Source organism: Oncorhynchus tshawytscha, linkage group LG22, assembly GCF_018296145.1.
Source record: "Oncorhynchus tshawytscha isolate Ot180627B linkage group LG22, Otsh_v2.0, whole genome shotgun sequence".
Lineage (NCBI taxonomy): Eukaryota > Metazoa > Chordata > Actinopteri > Salmoniformes > Salmonidae > Oncorhynchus > Oncorhynchus tshawytscha.
In genome coordinates this window covers 41,548,609-41,574,497 of record NC_056450.1, presented here as the reverse complement: position 1 = coordinate 41,574,497, position 25,889 = coordinate 41,548,609, and the positions used below count along the sequence as shown (strand labels likewise).

The 25,889-nt window shown below is 45.4% G+C and overlaps 1 protein-coding gene across 2 annotated transcripts; it reads left to right on the top strand.

Annotated features, from left to right (window-relative positions):
* The first annotated feature begins 583 nt into the window (after positions 1 to 583).
* LOC112221369 (ER membrane protein complex subunit 1-like) lies at positions 584 to 25,889 on the top strand. Of its 2 annotated transcripts, XM_042304283.1 has the most exons (23): positions 584 to 747; positions 1,228 to 1,355; positions 1,495 to 1,560; positions 1,734 to 1,827; positions 1,964 to 2,092; positions 2,395 to 2,521; positions 2,826 to 2,981; positions 4,481 to 4,654; positions 6,420 to 6,491; positions 6,621 to 6,719; positions 8,305 to 8,401; positions 10,314 to 10,430; positions 10,830 to 10,838; positions 12,039 to 12,238; positions 14,610 to 14,759; positions 15,064 to 15,225; positions 15,779 to 15,898; positions 16,001 to 16,138; positions 18,819 to 18,992; positions 21,602 to 21,812; positions 22,243 to 22,327; positions 23,246 to 23,375; positions 24,501 to 25,889. In XM_042304283.1, exons 1-23 carry the CDS (start codon positions 605 to 607, stop codon positions 24,678 to 24,680), a joined length of 2,961 nt encoding a protein of 986 aa, XP_042160217.1. In that variant the 5' UTR covers positions 584 to 604; the 3' UTR covers positions 24,681 to 25,889. The 2 variants fall into 2 exon arrangements, with proteins under 2 accessions (XP_042160217.1, XP_042160218.1); XM_042304284.1 differs by lacking the exon at positions 10,830 to 10,838.

Below are 25,889 nucleotides of genomic sequence, written 5' to 3'. Positions count from 1 at the left end.
AGTAGTAATACTATCACTTATAGTAGTAATACTATACCACTTGACCTGGTTCAAATACTTTACAAATATTTGTTCAAATACTTTGAGCATTTGCTTGAGTCTGCCTGGAGGTCCAGATGGTGGGTTTGACAGTTTTGGGACTTTTCTATTGGTTTATTAAGCCAGGCAAATTCAACCTGGGCACATATTTCAATTAAGTATTTTAAACCCAGGTCTGAATACCATGAAAGATACAGATACAGACAGTGTGTGTGTGTGTGTGTGTGTGTGTGGTGGTTGGTTTCAGCGCCAATAGTCCTCTCGCCATCACAATCCAGCACGGTAGAAGGCGGTAATGCACCTTATATGTTAGTTTACACATCGCCAAATAAAACGAAGAAGAAAATCGACCCGGAAAGGATTATTACATGGGTTATCAGAGACGGAAGAGGAAGCGAGACACCCCACTCCCTATTTTATTCTGGTTACATTTTACAGCCAATGAAATAAGCAGACCAGACCCAGCAGCTATTGCATTGGTGTCCATGGGAGAACCACCCCCTTTAAGCAGATCGGAACGGACCATTTTGTTTTCAATGGTTAACGGCCTGAGTAAATCATCTTTATGTATCCACCATCTTTGGTCGTTACCTTCACTAAGAAGTCATCTGTTAAAATGGCTAAACTAACGTCTTTATTTGTAATCTCATTGTCTTTTTTTTGTATTAGTGAAGCTGTTTTCGAAGATCAAGTTGGAAAATTTGATTGGTATGTTAGCTAGCTATTTTACAATTGAGAATGTCTATTGATTGTGTTTTGCAGCTAGTGAACGTAAGCTAATGCTATGTGCTAACCATTGACAGCGTCAGATGTGGTTGATCTTAGACACAGGCGAAAAGGCAGTAGATCTCCCCGGGGTTGGATTCACTCAATAGTTAGCCCTGTCATGTCTGCACCCGTCTCTTGTTTGAACATATATGCTAGTCATTGACGAATGTAAATGTATTTTCAGATCGCTTCTTTTAATGGGGTTAAGGATCAATGGGGGAAGGAGACCCGTTACCCCCAGATTTGTCCCACTTGCTCCTTCTTGTGATCAGTGTCTTTGCAGATATGATACTGTCTCCAAATGCCACAGTAATGATTATGTGCATTAGTGATTGATTAACTAAAGTAAAAAATAGCTTACTATATTTCAACAAGAAGGCTTGACTGTTAAAAAAACCATTCCTCTTTTTGTGTTTCCAGGAGACAGCAGTATGTGGGGAAGACACTCTTTGCCCACTTTGAGTCGAATACACAGTCGTCTAAAAAGATGTTCGTCGCCACCGACAAGAATATCTTTGCCTCTTTCAACTCCAGGACTGGAGATCTCCGTGAGTATTTGTAATTCACATTACAATACGAATGGGTTTATAGCTTTTCTCTTTGACTCTGAAATCTGTGACAAAAATTATTAAATTATTAATTTTTTGAGTTGCATTGAGTTAAATATTTTTCATTCTGACTTTACAGTTTGGAGACATGTGGACAAGACCGGACCAGAGGGAAGCATAGACATACTTCTGCTGCATGGACAAGGTGACTACAGCCTTTTAAAAGTTTGTTGTAGACCTGCCTAGTTTCTTGGCCTAGCCAACATAACCGTGTTGTACAGAGTCAAAGCATTGGCTTTATCTAGGCCTATGTTCATTTTAAGATCCTGCCTTCATCTTTCACAGCGGATATTTGACTGTTCTTTACGTCTTCTCTAGATGCTCTGATGGTGGTTGGAGATGGTCGTTTGCTCCGTTCCTGGGACACAAACATTGGCGGGCTGAACTGGGAGGCCGTGCTGGATACTGGCAGGTGTGTGTGTCTTCGTGTGCAGATTTACCTGTTTCTCATTATCTGCAATTTTATATCTGAGACACTCTCAATAGAAATTGACATAATTGATTTTTAGAGATTTCGAACGGCTCATAATGTCTCTTCTCTATTTCAGCTTCCAGGCTGCGTGTTTTGTGGCCATACAGGACACCGTAAAGCTTGTGGCTGTGCTAAAGAAAGCTGCCCTCTCTCTCCACTACTTATCCAATGGACACCAGAAATGGGTGGAGAATCTGCCTGACAGGTAGGTACAGTAGGACACTGGTGCTGTCTGGGACCAGACATTGGTTCAAATGGTATTTGTTTTTATTTCAAATGATTTTGCTGCACTTGGTGACACTTACCTGACGCAATGGAGCCAATCAAATGTAGCCAAAAGTGCAAGCCCTGCCCATCTGGCAATCCATAAAGGCTCAATCAAACACTCAAAGTATCTAAAAATATTTCAAATAGTATTTGAACCCAGTCTACAGCACGTAGGTAATATGCATTTAATTTCAGGACTGTTGTAAAACTGATCTACTAAGTATTTTATGTACCCCACAGTGATGCAGTCCAGTACCAGGCAGTGTACTCTGGGGGAGAAGAGGAGGTCTATGTGTTGGGGGTGGTTCCTAACTCTCACCTCACTATCATAGCCTACAGCCTAGAGGATGGAGAGATCATCAAGCAGGTAACTACTCTAGCACTGTCATCAAACCTTCATTGGCAACCATTTTAAAATTCATGAAGGTATCAGGAAAGGGCCTGTTTTCCAGAGCCAGATTAAGCCTAGTCCTTGATTTAAAAAAATAAATAAAACATCTCCTTTTGAGCATGCTTTTTCAGTCCCGGAGGAAATGGAATCTGTGTCTGGGAAACCAGCCCAAAGGGTTACTCCTCCGTCAGCATCTACACTGTGTCTGTTGGTCTACTTTAAGCCTGTACACACATGTCCTGTCTCTAACCCAGTGATTCCTGTCTGTCGTTGTCCTCAGAGATCAGTCGAAGCCTCATGGCTGTCCAGTGTTGAGTCCAGCTGTGTGGTGGTCGGTCAGGGGGTGCTGATGTGTGTGGATCCTGCCACTCTCGCCCTCTACACCCTCCCGATACAGGCTGAGGAGACTCCAGAGTTCAGCCAGATCCTACTACAGGTACTGTACCTGTCTCCCACCGCCACAACCGTATCGTTCAGTGAGCCAGTGCTTGATGGCAACAGATATGTTTGCAACTGATCTATTGAAGAAGAGTAAAATAATTTGTAATGAGTTTGAATACCATTCGGTATAAGTTTGCCTGCCGATCTTAAGGTTCAGTCGGTATTCAATAACAAGGATAGGAATCAAAGGTGAAATAGGATCGGATTGGATTTCATATCTATCGATCTATAGATAGATGATCTGATGATAATGGACCGCGAGCGAGATAGATGATTATATATACACATGATAATGGACCTGTATATTTTCAAATAACTGCCCCTTTTCTAGCCTGCAAGTCGAGTTTGACAAACAAATCGGTCTTAAAAAAAAAAATCTGAGCAGCCCTCCTTTTAAATGTCAAAATCCCAATGTGTCTCGAGCCAAAAAGTTTGCCTGCCGATCTTAAGGTTCAGTCATGGCATCTGTTTTTGCTTTAACTTCTGTGATTTTTAAAGGACTCCACTCAAAAAAAGGTTATTTTTCATTATTATAAAAAAAAATCTTCATTAGTCCACTTGTTAAAACGTTCCCAAAAATGTTTTTGCGTGTCAAGTTTTCAAGATGTTGGACTTTCAAGATACAACGTGTCAGTTGACACATCATGATGACTCCTATGATGCAAAACACATCCTGATGAAGAGGCAAGTGACACTTTGCATCTTGAAAGTCCGTCTTGAACTTGACTGCTGCCGAATGTATCAACAGTGGACTGCACCGTCTCACGTCAAATGGCGACATTCATCCCTCTACCGATTTGTAAAAATAAAAAAATAAAAAAAATGTTGTTTGCTCATCTGCCTAAAACGAATTCCTAGTTCTGAAAATCACTCTGGCCTCGGTAGCTATGACACACTGGCTATTACGGCAACCCATGCTCCAGCTAGCAGCCCTAGTGCAAGCTAGTTTGAACGGTCATATGCTAGCTGGTTTGAACGGTCATACGCTAGCTAGTTTGCCAGCTTGTTGTTGAAGTTGTACGGAACCAAAGTTGTGGGACTGTTGTCAGTCAGATACATGCTGATTTCTGAGAACTGGCTCTGTGTCTCGCTACTCTGGAACATTTGGCCAACGTGATGACATCACAGAGTAGTCAGCTGTAGAACTCGGCGCACCAATCACAGCAGAACAGAATGAAAACTCATTTGGGAATTAGCGAGAACTTCACTGCACTAACTAGCATGTGTATTCAGCATGGAGTGTGTGAACTGGCGTTGTTGGCATCCCTGCCTTTTAGTTTCATATGGGTTGATTTTGAGACTGGTTCAGCTAGCGAGCAGACGCTAGCTAATGTTAACGTGTTAGCAAATTTCCATTTGTTTTTGAGTGGATTTTTTTCCTTTAAAAACCTGTGTATACCTTGTGGATTAATTATCCCATTGATGCTATTGCTTGATGAGTGGAAACGAATGACCAATGTCTTTCTGTTGCTTCCTTTCCTACTCTTCCCCCAGTCTCTGGATCTGGAGGTGTCCCCAGGCTTCCAGCCAGTCCTGGTGTCCAGCCAGCCCCACCCGGCCCGCTCCCCCCTCTCAGAGTTCTTTCTCCAGCTCGGACCAGACCACCATGTCCTGCTGCAGCTCAATGCTGATGGATACACCATCGCCCCACTCAGAGACTTCCAACCGGTACACATTCATTCATTCATTCATTCATTCATTCATTCATTCATTTTTGTTTATTCAATATAGTTGAATTCAATAAATGTAATTAATCCCAGACAGGCAATCATTAATGTCACTGACTTTTGTTATACCATACAGTAAACCATATCTACCTAAATACAGTAAACCATATCTACCTAAATACAGTAAACCATATCTACCTAAATACAGTAAACCATATCTACCTAAATACAGTAAACCATATCTACCTAAATACAGTAAACCATATCTACCTAAATACAGTAAACCATATCTACCTAAATACAGTAAACCATATCTACCTAAATACAGTAAACCATATCTACCTAAATACAGTAAACCATATCTACCTAAATACAGTAAACCATATCTACCTAAATACAGTAAACCATATCTACCTAAATACAGTAAACCATATCTACCTAAATACAGTAAACCATATCTACCTAAATACAGTAAACCATATCTACCTAAATACAGTAAACCATGTCTACCTAAATACAGTAAACCGTGTCTACCTAAATACAGTAAACCGTGTCTACCTAAATACAGTAAACCGTGTCTACCTAAATACAGTAAACCGTGTCTACCTAAATACAGTAAACCGTATCTACCTAAATACAGTAAACCGTGTCTACCTAAATACAGTAAACCGTGTCTACCTAAATACAGTAAACCGTGTCTACCTGAATACAGTAAACCGTGTCTACCTGAATACAGTAAACCGTGTCTACCTAAATACAGTAAACCGTGTCTACCTAAATACAGTAAACCGTGTCTACCTAAATACAGTAAACCGTGTCTACCTAAATACAGTAAACCATATCTACCTAAATACAGTAAACCGTATCTACCTAAATACAGTAAACCGTGTCTACCTAAATACAGTAAACCGTGTCTACCTAAATACAGTAAACCGTGTCTACCTAAATACAGTAAACCGTGTCTACCTAAATACAGTAAACCGTGTCTACCTAAATACAGTAAACCGTGTCTACCTAAATACAGTAAACCGTGTCTACCTAAATACAGTAAACCGTGTCTACCTAAATACAGTAAACCGTGTCTACCTAAATACAGTAAACCGTGTCTACCTAAATACAGTAAACCGTGTCTACCTAAATACAGTAAACCGTGTCTACCTAAATACAGTAAACCGTGTCTACCTGAATACAGTAAACCGTGTCTACCTAAATACAGTAAACCGTGTCTACCTAAATACAGTAAACCGTGTCTACCTAAATACAGTAAACCGTGTCTACCTAAATACAGTAAACCGTGTCTACCTAAATACAGTAAACCGTGTCTACCTAAATACAGTAAACCGTATCTACCTAAATACAGTAAACCGTATCTACCTAAATACAGTAAACCGTATCTACCTAAATACAGTAAACCGTATCTACCTAAATACAGTAAACCGTATCTACCTAAATACAGTAAACCGTATCTACCTAAATACAGTAAACCATATCTACCTAAATACAGTAAACCGTGTCTACCTAAATACAGTAAACCGTGTCTACCTGAATACAGTAAACCGTGTCTACCTGAATACAGTAAACCGTGTCTACCTGAATACAGTAAACCGTGTCTACCTGAATACAGTAAACCGTATCTACCTAAATACAGTAAACCGTATCTACCTGAATACAGTATCTACCTGTATACAGTAGAACGCGTCTGAGTTTGATTACTGCTATATATTTCTCCCCGGTACGACACGTCTCTACTGCTCTTTTTTTTACAGGCGTTCTTAGTCTCATTTGCCACCACGGGGAAGAAGACTGTTGCTGCCGTCATGACTCCCAAAAACGAAACGGTGAGTCGTCATCGTGTCGCCTAAACATCTTAAGTGTTGCGTCACTCGTGTGATCCGTAATTTGAACAGTTGAATTATTCTGCGGTGAGTAACCCCCGTTGGTTATCTCCCTTGTCGTTCCCACTGCAGGCTTGTGCTATCAATCTGTTCAGCGTTGACTCTGGTCGCAGGTTATTGGATACCACCGTCCTCTTTCCCCTGGAGCTTAACGGGGGGAAACCACACGCGGTGAGTGTTGTCTGTATGTCGGTAAAGCAGGTGTAGGGTAGTAAATATGGGGGTTTTGACACATCCAAACCCCCTCGCTTCCAGAAAAGTCTAAAGGAAACCCGGTTGGAATCTGCCAATGTTGGGGTGCAGGACGACAATCAAATCACATTTATTAATAAATCCTTTTTAATATGATCGGTTGTCACGAAGTGCTTTACGGGTGTCTCACCCTGTAGTGTCTCACCCTGTGGTGTCTCACCCTGTAGTGTCTCACCCTGTAGTGTGTGGTGTCTCACCCTGTGATGTCTCACCCTGTAGTGTCTCACCCTGTAGTGTCTCACCCTGTAGTGTCTCACCCTGTGGTGTCTCACCCTGTAGTGTCTCACCCTGTGATGTCTCACCCTGTAGTGTCTCACCCTGTGGTGTCTCACCCTGTGGTGTCTCACCCTGTGGTGTCTCACCCTGTAGGCCTGTGTCTCACCCTGTGGTGTCTCACCCTGTAGTGTCTCACCCTGTAGTGTCTCACCCTGTAGTGTCTCACCCTGTAGTGTGTGGTGTCTCACCCTGTGGTGTCTCACCCTGTAGGTGTCTCACCCTGTGGTGTCTCACCCTGTGATGTCTCACCCTGTAGTGTCTCACCCTGTGCAGTGTCTCACCCTGTATGTCTCACCCTGTTTAATGTCTCACCCTGTGGTGTCTCACCCTGTGGTGTCTCACCCTGTGGTGTCTCACCCTGTAGTGTCTCACCCTGTAGTGTGTGGTGTCTCACCCTGTGATGTCTCACCCTGTAGTGTCTCACCCTGTAGTGTCTCACCCTGTGGTGTCTCACCCTGTAGTGTGTGGTGTCTCACCCTGTGGTGTCTCACCCTGTGGTGTCTCACCCTGTGGTGTCTCACCCTGTAGTGTCTCACCCTGTGATGTCTCACCCTGTAGTGTCTCACCCTGTAGTGTCTCACCCTGTAGTGTCTCACCCTGTAGTGTCTCACCCTGTGGTGTCTCACCCTGTAGTGTCTCACCCTGTAGTGTCTCACCCTGTAGTGTCTCACCCTGTAGTGTCTCACCCTGTAGTGTCTCACCCTGTAGTGTCTCACCCTGTGGTGTCTCACCCTGTAGTGTCTCACCCTGTGATGTCTCACCCTGTGGTGTCTCACCCTGTGGTGTCTCACCCTGTGGTGTCTCACCCTGTAGTGTCTCACCCACCTGTAGTGTCTCACCCTGTGATGTCTCACCCTGTAGTGTCTCACCCTGTAGTGTCTCACCCTGTAGTGTCTCACCCTGTAGTGTCTCACCCTGTGGTGTCTCACCCTGTGGTGTCTCACCCTGTGGTGTCTCACCCTGTAGTGTCTCACCCTGTAGTGTCTCACCCTGTAGTGTGTAGTGTCTCACCCTGTGGTGTCTCACCCTGTAGTGTCTCACCCTGTAGTGTCTCACCCTGTAGTGTCTCACCCTGTAGTGTGTAGTGTCTCACCCTGTGGTGTCTCACCCTGTAGTGTCTCACCCTGTAGTGTCTCACCCTGTAGTGTCTCACCCTGTAGTGTCTCACCCTGTAGTGTGTGGTGTCTCACCCTGTGGTGTCTCACCCTGTGATGTCTCCCCTCCCCAGCTGTATGTCCATGCCTTCCTGAAGAAGGACGACTCTGTGGGCTACAGGGTCCTAGTGCAGACACAGGACCATGCTCTCACCTTCATACAGCAGCCAGGTATGTTTACACACACACACACACACACACACACGTTGGTTTTACTATCCTTGTGAGGACCAAACCGTTGATTCCCATTCGAATTCCTATTTTCCCTAACCTTAACTCTGAACCCAACTCCTAACCCTGATTATAAACCAACCCTCTCAGCCTAAAATAGCTTTTTCTTCCTTGTGGGGACTGAGAAATATCCCCACTTGTCTGAATGTTCCTTGTTTTAGTAACCTTGTGAGGACTTCTGGTCCCCACAAGGATAGTAAAACCAGAAACGTGCGCACACACATTAGGGATTTGTCTGCCATTGTAATCTTTGTATTTTTTGGGGGTAATTTAAAAAAATTTTTAAAATAAAAATAAAATTGGGATGGAAATGCGCTCTTGGTGTGTAAACTTAAACGAAAAATCAGATATAAAATATGTAGAAAAGATAATGGTCTAGATTGTTCTCATACGAATGTTTTAAAAAAACTAACATAAGTTAGACGGTCGGGGAGAATTAAATTAAAAAAACAAAGCATTTATTAGTATTAATTTTCTTATTATGTTTGTGCGAAAGAACACAGCATTGTTCATGGCGAAATGCATAGAGTTGTAGGAAATTTAGCTTTAAACTGCGAAAGGGATTCTCAGCTCCATTGAGTGTAGACTTGCAGGAAATGTGCTTAATTTTTTAAAATACAAATAATCTCAACCTCGCCGAGATGTAAAATATCCTCTACAATGTCGCCGTGACGACGGGCGACCGTTCTCATTGCCACGCCCACCACCTAAGCTTATTTTGGATTCACTGGAACACACATACACACACTGGAACACACACACACACTGGAACACACACACACACTGGAACACACACACACACACTGGAACACACAGACACACTGGAACACACACACACACTGGAACACACACACACACTGGAACACACACACTGGAACACACACACTGGAACACACACACACACACTGGAACACACACACACACACACTGGAACACACACACACACACACACAACACACACACACACACTGGAACACACACACACACACACACTGGAACACACACACACACACACACACACACACTGGAACACACACACACACACACTGGAACACACACACACACACACACTGGAACACACACACACACACACTGGAACACACACACTGGAACACACACATACACACACTGGAACACACACACACACACACACACAAAACACACACACATACACACACTGGAACACACACACACACACTGGAACACACACTGGACACACACACACATGGAACACACACACACACACACACACTGGAACACACACACACACACACTGGAACACACACACACTGGAACACACACACACACACACACACACACTGGAACACACACACACACACACACTGGAACACACACACACACACACTGGAACACACACACACACACACACACACACATGGAACACACACACACACACACTGGAACACACACATGGAACACACACTGGAACACACACACACACACACACACACAACACACACTGGAACACACACATACACACACTGGACACACACACTGGAACACACACTGGAACACACACACACACACTGGAACACACACATACACACACTGGAACACACACATACACGTACACATACTGGAACACACACTGGAACATACACGTACACATACTGGAACACACACACACACACTGGAACAAACACTGGAACACACACACTGTTTTAAATGTATGTAAATTGTATTTTTGTATGTAATGTCTCTCTTTGTTATGTGTCAGGCCCCAGGAAGACAAACTTTCACTATTGGCTAACGGGGATCCTAATAAAACATATCTCATACACACAACACACACACACTAGACGAGGCTTCTAACCAACACCTGTGATTCCAGGACGTGTGGTATGGACCAGAGAGGAGGCCCTAGCTGATGTTGTTACCATGGAGATGGTGGACCTGCCGCTCACTGGCACCCAGGCCGAGCTGGAGGGGGAGTTTGGCAAGAAAGCTGGTAAAGAACGTCAGAGATCAGAGCCTAGCGAACGTTATTCATGTTATCATTTTTTAAATACATTAATGTAGAAAAGACAACGTGCATAAAATATAATAATTAAGGATGACACAACAACAAAAACAATGTTATTATGCTTCGTCATTCCCTTTTTAAAATACGTGTATTGATGTTTTTACCATGTCTTCTTCTGTTTAAAAAAAACAATTCATTTTTTTATGTGTTTTTGTCTCTTTTTGGCTTTTTATAATATAAGTATTTGTGATGGCCTGTGTTTGTTGCCGCCAGGAACGTATTTGACCCTGTCTAAGCTAATTGTCCTCTTATGTATTGCTATCCCCAATTGGCTTAAGTCTTGCTCTGTCTCTTTGGTTTTCTAATTGCTGCGCTTGGATCCAGCCATTCAAGGTAAAGCTCTGAGCGTTCTGTCCTTTCTGTTTGCTTATGTTGACGATCAGTAGCGAAGGGCTCTGATTTTAACGTTTCTGCTTTGTTCTTTGGTTGTGTTCTTGTAGTGTTGTAGTCTTTGTTGTAGTCTTGTAGTCTGTGTTGTGTTCTTGTAGTCTGTGTTGTGTTCTTGTAGTCTGTGTTGTGTTGTGTTCTTGTAGTCTGTGTTGTGTTCTTGTAGTCTGTGTGGTGTTCTTGTAGTCTGTGTGGTGTTCTTGTAGTCTGTGTTGTGTTCTTGTAGTCTGTGTGGTGTTCTTGTAGTCTGTGTTGTCTGTGTGGTGTTCTTGTAGTCTGTGTTGTCTGTGTGGTGTTCTTGTAGTCTGTGTTGTCTGTGTGGTGTTCTTGTAGTCTGTGTTGTGTTCTTGTAGTCTGTTGTTTGTGTTGTGTTCTTGTAGTCTTTGTGTTCTTGTAGTCTGTGTTGTGTTCTTGTAGTCTGTGTTGTGTTCTTGTAGTCTGTGTTGTCTTCTTGTAGTCTGTGTGGTGTTCTTGTAGTCTGTGTTGTGTTCTTGTAGTCTGTGTGGTGTTCTTGTAGTCTGTGTGGTGTTCTTGTAGTCTGTGTTGTGTTCTTGTAGTCTGTTGTGTTCTTGTAGTCTGTGTTGTGTTCTTGTAGTCTGTGTTGTGTTCTTGTAGTCTGTGTTGTGTTCTTGTAGTCTGTGTTGTCTGTGTTGTGTTCTTGTAGTCTGTGTTGTGTTCTTGTAGTCTGTGTTGTGTTCTTGTAGTCTGTGTTGTGTTCTTGTAGTCTGTGTTGTCTGTGTTGTGTTCTTGTAGTCTGTGTTGTGTTCTTGTTGTCTGTGTTGTGTTCTTGTAGTCTGTGTTGTCTGTGTTGTGTTCTTGTAGTCTGTGTTGTGTTCTTGTAGTCTGTGTGGTGTTCTTGTAGTCTGTGTTGTGTTCTTGTAGTCTGTGTTGTGTTCTTGTAGTCTGTGTTGTGTTCTTGTAGTCTGTTTGTAGATCAGTATGTGGGCTTCAGTGTCGACCTCGTGTATGTAGTGTCCCTGTAGAATGAATCCTCTGTCGTCCTGATAAACCTGAGGAAACTTCTTCCGGTCCAGCCTTCTATCGTGACGACTTCCCTCTCGAACGATAACTGTTTTTATAATCTAACGACTGAAACTGTAGATAATAACGTGTGTCCGTCTCTCCGTGCTTCTCCCTCCCCCTTAGACGGGTTATTCCCCATGGTGCTGAAGCGTCTGTCATCCCAGGTGACTCTGCTCCAGGCGTGGCTGGCCCACCTGTGGAAGTTGTTCTACGAAGCCCGTAAACCCCGCGGCCAGGTTAAGAACGAGGTCACCATAGAAACGTTGTCCAGGGATGAGTTCAACCTGCAGAAGATGATGGTTATGGTCACCGCCTCGGGGAAGGTGAGGGGGAAGGGGGGTCACGGCCTCGGGAAGGTGAGGGGGGTAGGGGGTCACGGCCTCGGGTGAAGGTGAGGGGGAAGGGGGGGAAGGGGGTCACGGCCTCGGAAGGTGAGGGGGAAGGGGGTCACGGCCTCGGAAGGTGAGGGGGAAGGGGGTCACGGCCTCGGAAGGTGAGGGGGGGGGGGGTCACGGCCTGGGAAGGTGAGGGGGAAGGGGGTCACGGCCTCGGAAGGTGAGGGGGAAGGGGGGTCACGGCCTCTGGGAAGGTGAAGGTGAGGGGGAAGGGGGTCACGGCCTCTGGGAAGGTGAGGGGGAAGGGGGTCACGGCCTCTGGGAAGGTGAGACGGAGGGGTCAGGGGGAAGGGGGGGAGGGGGTCACGGCCTCTGGGAAGGTGAGACGGGAGGGGGTCAGGGGGAAGGTGAGGGGGGGGGTCACGGCCTCTGGGAAGGTGAGACGGGAGGGGGTCACGGCCTCTGGGAAGGTGAGACGGGAGGGGGGTCACGGCCTCTGGGAAGGTGAGACGGGAGGGGGTCACGGCCTCTGGGAAGGTGAGACGGGAGGGGGTCACGGCCTCTGGGAAGGTGAGACGGGAGGGGGTCACGGCCTCTGGGAAGGTGAGACGGGAGGGGGTCACGGCCTCTGGGAAGGTGAGACGGGAGGGGGTCACGGCCTCTGGGAAGGTGAGACGGGAGGGGGGGGGGGTCACGGCCTCTGGGAAGGTGAGGGACGGGGGAGGGGGGAGGGGGTCACGGCCTCTGGGAAGGTGAGACGGGAGGGGGTCACGGCCTCTGGGAAGGTGAGACGGGAGGGGGTCACGGCCTCTGGGAAGGTGAGACGGGAGGGGGTCACGGGGGAAGGTGAGACGGGAGGGGGTCACGGCCTCTGGGAAGGTGAGACGGGAGGGGGTCACGGCCTCTGGGAAGGTGAGACGGGGGAGGGGGTCACGGCCTCTGGGAAGGTGAGACGAGAGGGGGAGGGGGTCACGGCCTCTGGGAAGGTGAGACGAGAGGGGGAGGGGGTCACGGCCTCGGGAAGGTGAGACGAGAGGGGGAGGGGGGGGTCACGGCCTCGGTGAGAAGGGGAGGGGGTCACGGCCTCGGGGAAGGTGAGACGAGAGGGGAGGGGGGTCACGGCCTCGGGGAAGGTGGGACGAGAGGGGGGGGGGTCACGGGAAAGGTGAGACGGGAAAGGTGAGGGGGAGTGGGGGTCACGACCTCGGGAAGGTGAGACGAGAGGGTGTGTGTATTTATAGATGGCAGAAGGTGATCCTCATGGTCACTGCCTCCAGCAAGGTGAGAAACTACCTGCTAAAAAACATGGTAGAAATAAAAAAAGAAGAAGAAACTAAAGGTGAACTGCTGCTAGAGATCTACTCATTGGTAGAGAAAGGTTCTGTCTGATGACCCCATCACTACTGTCTGATGACCCCATCACTACTGTCTGATGACCCCATCACTACTGTCTGATGACCCCATCACTATCACTGACCCCATCACTCTGATGACCCCATCACTACTGTCTGATGACCCCATCACTACTGTCTGATGACCCCATCACTACTGTCTGATGACCCCATCACTACTGTCTGATGACCCCATCACTACTGTCTGATGACCCCATCACTACTGTCTGATGACCCCATCACTACTGTCTGATGACCCCATCACTACTGTCTGATGACCCCATCACTACTGTCTGATGACCCCATCACTACTGTCTGATGACCCCATCACTACTGTCTGATGACCCCATCACTACTGTCTGATGACCCCATCACTACTGTCTGACCCCATCACTACTGTCTGACCCCATCACTACTGTCTGATGACCCCATCACTACTGTCTGACCCCATCACTACTGTCTGATGACCCCATCACTACTGTCTGATGACCCCATCACTACTGTCTGATGACCCCATCACTACTCACACTACTACCCCATCACTACTGTCTGATGACCCCATCACCTGTTGACCTCATCACTACTGTCTGATGACCCCATCACTAATTTCTGTTGACCTCAGCACTACTGTCTGATGACCCCATCACTAATTTCTGTTGACCTCAGCACTACTATCTGTTGACCTTATCACTACGGTCTGTTGACCTCAGCACCAACATTGGTAGCACTTTACTGTAGTCCTAGTGAGGCTCAGGCAGGATGTCGTGTTCAGTCGAAGCACAAGCTCTGTCAAATGCTCTGAATGTGATGTGCTTTTTGTACAATCAATTTAATAAATGATTGGAATGTTGTTTGGAAGGATGTTCGGTTTTCACAGTGCGTTTTGTTCTTGGCCATAAAAGAAGTATTGTTAAACTTTATAGCATAACGGTATGAAATAATCATCTTTGATCTCTGTTTGGTTCTAGCTCTTTGGCATCGACAGCAAGTCAGGCAGCATTCTGTGGAAGCACTACCTGGAGAATGTCCAGCCCAACGCAGCCTTCAAACTGATAGTTCAGAGGACTACCGCTCACTTCCCACATCCCCCACAGTGCACTCTGCTCATCAAGGATAAGGTAGAAAACAACACTCATGGACGGTGTTGCAAAATAGTCCTTACTACACCATTTATTTATTTTTATTTGAGAGCTCTGGTGAATTTTAAGATTCCCCAATGATTTTAAATTTGATCTTGAACCTAAAAAAAGACATTGGCGGGCTGTCGTTATCAAGCATCTCAGTAGGGATTCATGTTTAAGTGTTTACGTACTGTAACTAGGTAGGGCAGCTCTTACTCCGACTGGATGTAACGTTGGAGGAAATGTCTCTATTTCTTTCTAAACATTTCTGCTATCGCTGTGTCTGTCCCCCCCCTCCCAGGACACTGGCCTGGCCACCCTGCATGTGTTCAACCCCATATTTGGCAGGAAGAGTCACATCGCCCTGCCGGCCCTGCCCCGCCCCATCCTCCAGTCACTCCTACTACCTGTTATAGACCAGGACTACGCCAAGGTCCTGTTGCTGGTCGACGACCAATACAAGGTAGGACTGTCTGATTCCAAGGTCCTGTTGCTGGTCGATGACCAATACAAGGTAGGACGAGGGCTGTCTGATTCCAAGGTCCTGTTGCTGGTCGATGACCAATACAAGGTAGGACGAGGGCTGTCTGATTCCAAGGTCCTGTTGCTGGTCGATGACCAATACAAGGTAGGACGAGGGCTGTCTGATTCCAAGGTCCTGTTGCTGGTCGATGACCAATACAAGGTAGGACGAGGGCTGTCTGATTCCAAGGTCCTGTTGCTGGTCGATGACCAATACAAGGTAGGACGAGGGCTGTCTGATTCCAAGGTCCTGTTGCTGGTCGATGACCAATACAAGGTAGGACGAGGGCTGTCTGATTCCAAGGTCCTGCTGCTGGTCGACGACCAATACAAGGTAGGTCAATGACCAATACAAGGTAGGACTACATCTGTCTGATTCCAAGGTCCTGTTGCTGTGGGAAAGATTTGCGCCTTTATTTTGTAAAGTCCCTGTTAGTGTTGACTCCTTTTCGTTTTTCTGCCTTTTATGTGTTCCCTCCCTCCCTCCCCTCCAGGTGACAGCCTTCCCCTCCACTAAGAACGTCCTACAGCAGCTCCAGGAGATGGCCTCCTCCATCTTCTTCTACCTGATCCGCTCAGATCAGGGAAACCTGTCTGGATTCAGACTGCGCAAGGTGACTTAACACTGTGTGTGTGCACGCGACATTCATTTGTGTGTGTGTGTGTGTGTGTGTATGCATGGATGTGACATTGAGTGTGTGTGTGTGTTCATCCAGGACCTGTCCACAGAGCGGATCTGGGAGGTGGTCCTTCCTACAGAGGTTCAGAAGATAGTAGCTGTCAAAGGGAAGAGGCCCAACGAGCATGTCCACTCTCAGGGCAGAGTGATGGGAGACCGCAGTGTTCTCTACAAGGTAAACCCTGCTCTAGGTGGGAGGACAGTGTTCTCTACCAGGTAAACCCTGCTCTAGGTGGGAGGACAGTGTTCTCTACCAGGTAAACCCTGCTCTAGGTGGGAGGACAGTGTTCTCTACCAGGTAAACCCTGCTCTAGGTGGGAGGACAGTGTTCTCTACCAGGTAAACCCTGCTCTAGGTGGGAGGACAGTGTTCTCTACCAGGTAAACCCTGCTCTAGGTGGGAGGACAGTGTTCTCTACCAGGTAAACACGGCTCTAGGTGGGAGGACAGTGTTCTCTACCAGGTAAACCCTGCTCTAGGTGGGAGGACAGTGTTCTCTACCAGGTAAACACGGCTCTAGGTGGTGGGACCGTAAACTACAGCAGGGGTTCAACTTTTACAGCCTGGGACACAAATTAGAAATTCTGTGTTTTTCCTGGGACCCAAGTTTATGAAAACATGCAACTATATGTTAATATTGGTGCATTTCATTGTCCTTATGCCTAAAACAAATGCAGTATAGACAACAACAAATAATGAGATGTACATATAAATGATTAAAAACACTCTTACATGTCTGTCTAGGTTGGAACTGTTGCTGTTAAAATGAATTCACATTCATTCATTCTGAACTGGAATAAACTGACTGATCAAATCACACAGATCTGTCTGTCTGTCTGTCTGTGCCTCTGTCTGTCACGGTCTACATCTGTGTGACGTGTTAAATAATTGTATTCAGAATAAAAAAAGATTACAGTTCCAACAGTTCCAAGCTAGACTCGTTTCCAACAGTAAGATGTGTACAGTAATTTATACAGTAAGATGTGTACAGTAATTTATACAGTAAGATGTGTACAGTAATTTGTACAGTAAGATGTGTACAGTAATTTGTACAGTAAGATGTGTACAGTAATTTGTACAGTAAGATGTGTACAGTAATTTGTACAGTAAGATGTGTACAGTAGATTGTACAGTAAGATGTGTACAGTGATTATACAGTAAGATGTGTACAGTAAATTATACAGTAAGATGTGTACAGTAATTTATACAGTAAGATGTGTACAGTAGATTCTGTATTGCACTATCAGTATCTTGCTAGCTTGCTTTGGCTAACATTAGCTAGCTAGCTATTAGCTGTGTACGAGGGGATTGTTTGTAAGAACTAATCTACTACTATGAGAGAGAGTTATCCCTTATTTCTGCTAGACATCACCTGTTATAAAATGACAACAATGCTTTGCTATCTGACTGACTCGTCCACTGTCGAAGCACTGTTTCCTGAAGCATTCTGCCCTGTTCTGACAGAACTCCCTGGGTTTAACGTTATGCTGTGGATGTTTGGTCGGGACGGGTCGTTTTTTATTTTTTCGTTTTGAGAGACTCATTTCTATCATGCTGATTAAGCTGGACTCGCGGTTCACCCACACCAGAAGCGATCAGGACACGCAGGTTGAAATATCAAAACAAACTCTGAACCAATTATATTAATTTGGGGACCGGTCGAAAGCGTTAAACATTTATGGCAATTTAGCTAGCTGTTGGTATATAAATGCTAGCTAGCTAGCTGTTGGTATATAAATGCTAGCTGTTGGTATATAAATGCTAGCTAGCTAGCTGTTGGTATATAAATGCTAGCTAGCTAGCTGTTGGTATATAAATGCTAGCTAGCTTGCTGATGGTATATAAACGTTGGGTTGTTATTTTACCTGAAATGCACAAGGTCCTCTACTCCGACAATTAATCCACACACAAAACGGTCAACCCAATTTTGTTTCTCATCTCTCCTCCTTCCTTGAGGCTTATTTTTCTTCGTTGGACTTTAAATGGCGGTTGGCAACCAACTTTACAGCATTACTACAAACCGACAGGAGTGTGGACCTCCGTTCATCTTTCAATCACCCACGTGGGTATATGCTCCTAAAAACCAATGAGGAGATGGGAGAGGCGGGACTTGCAGCGTGTTGAGTGTCACAAATCGAACTCATTTCTATTTTAGCGACCTGGCCACGCAGACGCCCGCGGGCAGTGTGGGCGCAATCATTTGAATAACATGTATGTGTACATTTTTATTTTTGCGACGCGAGCTGTGTGGTCAGCGTGTAAGCACTTCACAGCACAAAACACATTGCGGCCGTCATTTCTCACAAGATTGTACAAAACCAAGAGGTTTGAACTCATCGCAGTATTTTGCGTTTCATGACGATTTGAGCTCACTCAGAACTTGTGGCTAGCTCGAGTCCATTTGATGACAGCGGTGAGCGATGGCGAGGGGGAACGACAAGTCGACAGCACATCGTATTGCTGCTGAACCACAGCACTGCAGCGTGTGGGTCGCGGAGAGCAGTTGCACATGGACAAATCAATTCCGGTAATTTATTAAATAATTCTACATTTACTCTGACACGGCAACAACCCACTATTAACACGGCAAGTGGGTTGTGACCCATACTTTAAGAAAGACTGTGGACTAGAGGCTCTACACTCAAACTATTTTAAGGGCCGGTTTCCCAGATACAGATTTTAGACTAGTCCTGGACTAAAAAGCATGTTCAGCAAACTCTGACCCAAAAATTTAACTTTTAATCATTTTTGAGGAGCAAACAAATGCACACATACAAACTTATTGGAAATAAGAACAATTTGTTGTTGTTGTTGTGAACCTGAATAAAAGTCTTTTTTTTTTTTTTTTCACCACAGTACCTGAACCCTAACCTGCTGGCAGTGGTGACAGAGAGTACAGACACACACCCTGAGCGGGCCTTCGTGGGCGTGTTCCTGGTCGACGGTGTGACTGGACGGATCATCCATGAAGCCGTTCAGAGGAAGGCCAGGGGGCCCGTACACTTTGTCCACTCTGAGAACTGGGTGGTGGTGAGTAGTAGCAGTAGCAGCCAAGTATTCACAGTATTAGTAGTATTATTAGTAGTAGTAGTATTATTGGTGGTAGTAGTAGTAGTAGTAGTAGTAGTAGTAGTAGTAGTAGTAGTAGTAGTAGTAGTAGTAGTATGATTACCACCCCTACTGATAATCCTACTACCACCACTACTGGTAGTAGTATTATCAGTAGTATTATCAGTAGGGGTAGTAGTAGTAGTATTATCAGTAGGGGTGGTAGTAGTAGTATTATCAGTAGGGGTGGTAGTAGTAGTATTATCAGTAGGGGTGGTAGTGGTAGTATTATCAGTAGGGGTGGCAGTATTATCAGTAGGGGTGGCAGTATTATCAGTAGGGGTGGCAGTATTATCAGTAGGGGTGGCAGTATTATCAGTAGGGGTGGTAGTAGTAGTATTATCAGTAGGGGTGGTAGTAGTAGTATTATCAGTAGGGGTGGTAGTAGTAGTATTATCAGTAGGGGTGGTAGTAGTAGTATTATCAGTAGGGGTGGTAGTAGTAGTATTATCAGTAGGGGTGGTAGTAGTAGTAGTAGTATTATCAGTAGGGGTGGTAGTAGTATTATCAGTAGGGGGTGGTGGTAGTAGTATTATCAGTAGGGGTAGTAGTAGTAGTAGTGGTGGTGGTAGTAGTATTATCAGTAGTAGTAGTGGTGGTGGTGGTGGTGGTAGTAGTAGTAGTAGTAGTATTATCAGTAGTAGGGTGGTAGTAGTAGTAGGTGGTGGTAGTATCAGTAGTGGTGGTGGTGTAGTATTATCAGTAGTGGGGTGGTGGTAGTATTATCAGTTAGTGGTGGTGGTGGTAGTATTATCAGTAGTGTGTGGTGGTGGTGGTGGGTGGTGGTAGTATTATCAGTAGTAGTAGTGGTGGTGGTGGTAGTAGTATTATCAGTAGTAGGGGTGGTGGTAGTAGTATTATCAGTAGTAGTAGTGGTGGTGGTGGTGGTGGTAGTAGTATTATCAGTAGTAGTAGTGGTGGTGGTGGTAGTAGTATTATCAGTAGTAGTAGTGGTGGTGGTGGTAGTAGTATTATCAGTAGTAGTAGTATTATCAGTGGTGGTGGTAGTATTATCAGTAGTAGTAGTATTATCAGTAGTAGTAGTGGTGGTAGTAGTATTATCAGTAGTAGTAGTGGTGGTGGTAGTATTATCAGTAGTAGTAGTGGTGGTGGTGGTAGTATTATCAGTAGTAGTGGTGGTGGTATTATCAGTAGTAGTAGTGGTGGTGGTGGTAGTATTAGTAGTAGTGGTGGTGGTGGTAGTATTATCAGTAGTGGTGGTGGTGGTATTATCAGTAGTAGTGGTGGTGGTGGTAGTATTATCAGTAGTGGTGGTGGTGGTAGTATTATCAGTAGTGGTGGTGGTGGTGGTGGTGGTGGTGGTGGTAGTAGTAGTAGTAGTGGTGGTGGTGGTGGTAGTATTATCAGTAGTGGTGGTGGTAGTATTATCAGTAGTAGTAGTGGTGGTGGTGGTAGTAGTATTATCAGTAGTAGTAGTATTATCGGTGGTGGTGGTAGTGGTGGTAGTAGTATTATCAGTAGTGGTGGTGGTGGTGGTAGTATTATCAGTGGTGGTGGTAGTATGGTATCAGTAGTGGTGGTGGTGGTAGTATTATCAGTAGTGGTGGTGGTGGTAGTATTATCAGTGGTGGTGGTGGTAGTAGTATTATCAGTAGTGGTGGTGGTGGTAGTAGTATTATCAGTAGTGGTGGTGGTGGTAGTAGTATTATCAGTAGTAGTGGTGGTGGTAGTAGTAGTATCAGTAGTGGTGGTATTATCAGTAGTGGTGGTGGTAGTAGTATTATCAGTAGTAGTGGTGGTGGTGGTGGTGGTAGTAGTATTATCAGTAGTAGTGGTGGTAGTCGTATTATCAGTAGTGGTGGTGGTGGTAGTAGTGGTGGTGGTGGTAGTATTATCAGTAGTAGTGGTGGTAGTAGTATTATCGGTAGTAGTGGTGGTAGTAGTAGTGGAAGTAGTATTATCAGTAGTAGTGGTAGTGTTATCAGTAGTGGTAGTAGTATTATTAGTAGTGGTAGTATCAGTAGTAGTATTTTCAGTAGTGGTGGTGGTAGTAGTAGTATTTTCTCAGTAGTGGTGGTAGTAGTGGTAGTATCAGTAGTAGTAGTAGTAGTAGTATTATCAGTAGTGGTAGTAGTATTGTCAGTGGTGGTCGTAGTAGTATTAGTAGTAGTATTATTATCAGTAGTATTATCAGTAGTGGTAGTAGTATTATCAGTAGTATTATCAGTAGTGGTGGTAGTAGTATTATCAGTGGTTGTAGTAGTAGTATCAGTGGTGGTGGTGGTAGTATTATCAGTGGTAGTAGTAGTAGTATTATCAATAGTGGTAGTAGTATTATCAGTGGTAGTAGTAGGAGTGGTAGGAGTAGTACTATTCGAAGTAGGAGTAGCAACAGTAGTAGTATCAGCTGCTGTTGTTACGGTCACAAGTGTTACAAAGATGATTTCTATGGTGAGGAAAAAGGGTAATGAACTACTGTCTTCCAGCTATTGAGAAACCCTAAACATTTTCTCTGTCTCTCTCGGTCTCTCTCTCTCTGTCCCTCACTCTCTGTCCCTCCCTCTCCACAGTATGAATACTGGAACACCAAGTCCAGGCGTAATGAGTTCAGTGTGCTGGAGCTGTTTGAAGGGACAGAGCTGTATAACAGCACAGTGTTCAGTAGTCTGGACAGACCCCATCTGCCCCAGGTCCTACAGCAGACCTACATCTTCCCCTCTCCCATCACCACTATGGAGGCTACGCTCACTGAGAAGGGAATCACCTCTAGACATCTCCTGGGTCAGTATGGGAGGGAGGGATGGGTTGAAAGATGGGTGGGTGGGTGTTTTTGTGGGTGGCTAAATGTTGCTCCCTGAGACCTCCTGGGTCAGTATGGGAGGGACGGGTGGATAGATGGGTGGGTTGCTCCCTGAGACCTCCTGGGTCAGTATGGGAGGGACGAGTGGATAGATGGGTGGGTTGCTCCCTGAGACCTCCTGGGTCAGTACTTTGTTTGTTTTTTAAATGTTTTAAATAATAAAGAGACTGCAAAACGTTGCCTAAACAATAACCAAGGATACTAAGAAGTATTTGTTATTGACAGTCATTAATGATTTTCATGGTTACATTTTTTGTTGTTGCTAGACCTTTAGTTATGCAGAGTCTAGTTTTTAGTGGATTTAATGCCCTCTTTCAGCAGTATCTGTATCGTAATTCATTTGTTTCTCAGTGGGGTTACCATCAGGAGCCATCTTGTCTCTCCCCAAGATGTTCCTGGATCCACGGAGACCAGAGGTCGTCACTGAACACAGCCGGTTAGTACCAACCCCCCTGGGTCGTGTTCATCAGGCACCAAAAGGAAGAAAAATGTGCTGTAACTGGGAGGGAATACCTCTTTTTGTCCCAATTTACAAATGCACAATTTTTGTTTTCTGTTGCAAAACATTTTTTGCTACATTGTGCACTAATGAACAGGACCCTGTTTTTTTCCCCAAAGTTATTTGACCGTTAGAGAGGAATACTGGTTCAAATCAAATCAAATGTTATTTGTCACATGCGCTGAATACAACTGGTGTAGAGACCTTAGGGTGAAATGCTGAATACAACAGGTGTAGAGACCTTAGGGTGAAATGCTGAATACAACAGGTGTAGAGACCTTAGGGTGAAATGCTGAATACAACAGGTGTAGAGACCTTAGGGTGAAATGCTTACTTACAAGCCCTTAACCAACAACGCAGTTAAGAAAAATAGGTTTTAAGAAAGCATTTACAAAAATAAACTGAAGTGAAAAATAACAGATAATTTAAGAACCAACAATAAAATAACAGTAGCGAGGCTATATACAGGGGGTACCAGTGCAGGGGGTACCAGTGCAGGGGGTACCAGTGCAGGGGGTACAGGTTTGTTGAGGTAATATATAGGTAGAGGTAAAGTGACTATGCATGGATAATAAACAGAGAGGCGGAGCAGTGTAAAATGGGGGAGGGGCGTGACAATGCAAATAGTCCAGGTAGCCATTTTGATTAGCTGTTCAGGAGTCTTATGTTTTGGGGGTAGAAGCTGTTAAGAAGCCTTTTGGACCTGGACTTGGCGCTCTGGCACCGCTTACCGGGTTAGTACCAGAGAGAACCGTCTATGACTAGGGTGGCTGGAGTCTTTGACAAATTTTTTGGGCCCTTGTCACTAGATGAAACTCCTATGAAAGTAAGAATTGATTTATCATTTATTTTCAGTGAGGAGAACCTTATACCCTACGCCCCTGAGATGCCCATCCGCACAGAGTGGTTCATCAACTACAATCAGACCGTAGCGAGAGTGAAAGGAATCTACACTGCCCCCTCTGGCCTGGAGTCCACGTGTCTGGTGAGTCTATGGTCTATTACATTGGTTTCCAACCTGTTTCGGCTACTGTACCACAAAGTACATTTTGCTATGTCCACAGTACCCTTGGAGTACCCCTCATGTGCATTTTACCAGTAGGCCTATGGTCTCATGAGTCTTATCTAGTACCCCCTGTGGATAGGCTAGGTACCCTCAGGGGTCCTAGTACCCCCTGTGGATAGGCTAGGTTTAAGTACCCCCTGTGGATAGGCTAGGTACCCACAGGGTTCTTAGTACCCCCTGTGGATAGGCTAGGTACCCCCAGGGTTCTTAGTACCCCCTGTGGATAGGCTAGGTACCCCCAGGGATTCCTAGTACCCCTGTGGATAGGCTAGGTACCCCCAGGGATCCTAGTACCCCCTGTGGATAGGCTAGGTACCCCCAGGGTTCTTAGTACCCCCAGGGGTCCTAGTACCCCCTGTGGATAGGCCAAGTACCCCCAGGGTTCTTAGTACCCCCATGGGTCCTAGTACCCCTGTGGATAGGCTAGGTACCCCCAGGGATCCTAGTACCCCCTGTGGATCTAGATACCCCCAGGGATCCTAGTACCCCCTGTGGATAGGCCAAGTACCCCAGGGTCCTAGTACCCCTGTGGATAGGCTAAGTTTAAGTACCCCCTGTGGATAGGCTAGGTACCCACAGGGTTCTTAGTACCCCTGTGGATAGGCTAGGTACCCCCAGGGATCCTAGTACCCCCAGGGATCCTAGTACCCCCTGTGGATAGGCTAGGTACCCCCAGGGATCCTAGTACCCCCTGTGGATAGGTTAGGTACCCCCAGGGTTCTTAGTACCCCCAGGGATCCTAGTACCCCCTGTGGATAGGCTAGGTACCCCCAGGGTTCTTAGTACCCCCAGTGGTCCTAGTACCCCCTGTGGATAGGCTAGGTACCCCCAGGGGTCCTAGTACCCCCTGTGGATAGTACCCCCTGTGGAAACTGGTCTATTACACTTCCTTCAATGTGTCAAGTCTGGACTTCCTTCTGCATTTCCAAGGTCATGTTACACTGACAATGCAGAAAGCGACTGTAGATGAAATGAAGATTCAACTGTAGTGTAGGTCAAAAGACTAAATATTTAACACGGAAATGTGAATGTTTTGTGACACAGGTGGTTGCGTACGGTCTTGACATCTACCAAACCAGGGTGTACCCCTCCAAGCAGTTCGACGTGCTGAAAGATGACTACGACTACGTCCTGATCAGCAGTGTTCTGTTCGCTCTGTTCTTCGCCACCATGATTAGTAAACGTCTGGCACAGGTCAAACTGCTCAACCGGGCCTGGCGGTGAAGAGTCAACTTCTCACCTTTCAACTCTGACCTCTCCGTTGCTGCATGGATGACCCCGGGACAGTGGACGAGCTGAAGCAGTTTTAGTGGGGGGGGGGGGTCGTCGTCTTTCTTTTTCAAGGAAGAGATTCATTTCGGGTTGCCAGATTTCTCATTTTTGTTTGTTTAACTTATTTGGTAAAACTTTGAGGTAGAATTTAAGGGGAGTTATGTTGCCTTCAGAACGTATTCCTACCCCTGGACTTATTCCACATTGTTTTACAGCATGAATTCAAAATGGATTAGATTTTATTTGTTTTCCCTCACCCAGCTACACACAATAACCCATAAAGAAAGTGAAAACAACATGTTTTTAGAAATATTTGTACATTTTATTGAAAATGAAATACAGATCTAATTTACGTAAGTATTCACACCCCTGAGTCAATACTTTGTAGAAACACCATTGGTGGAGATTACAGCTTTGCGTAGTCTTGGGTATGTCTGTATCAAGCTTTGAGTCATCTGGAATTGAGGATTTTCTTCCCATTCTTCCTTACAGATTTTTTTTCAAGCTCTGTTAAGTTAGATGGTGAACAGCAATCTTCAAGGTTTTCTCCAGACGGAGCTGTGCATGGTTTTCTCCAGACGTAGCAGTTTGCATTCAGGCCAAAGAGTTACATTTTCATCTCATCAGACCACAATCTTTTTAGATATGCTCTTTCAAATGCTTTTTTTTTGCCAGCTTCAGGCATGCTGTCATGTGGCTTTTTCTCAGGAGTGGCTTCCATCTGGCCACTCTCCCAGAAAGCCCAGATTAGGGAAGTGCGGTAGAGACTGTTGTCCGTCTGGCAGGTTCTCCCATCTCAGCCAAGGAACTCTGTAGTTCTGTCAGGGTGGTCATTGGTCACCTCCCTAAACAAGGTCATTCTTGCCTGGTTGTTCAGTTTGGTCGGATAACCATCTCTAGGCAGAGTCTGGGTAGATCCATATTTTTCAATTTCCCAATGATGAAGACCTCCGTACTCTTGGAAACTTTCAACACTCTAGAAATCGTTGTGTAACCTTCCCCCGGATATGACTCAACCCAATTCTATCTCGGTGATCTACAGACAGTTCCTTGGACTTCATGGTATATTTTCTGTTTCTCACATCTGCTGTCAACTGTGGGACCATATATAGACATCTGCTGTCAACTGTGGGACCATATATAGACATCTGCTGTCAACTG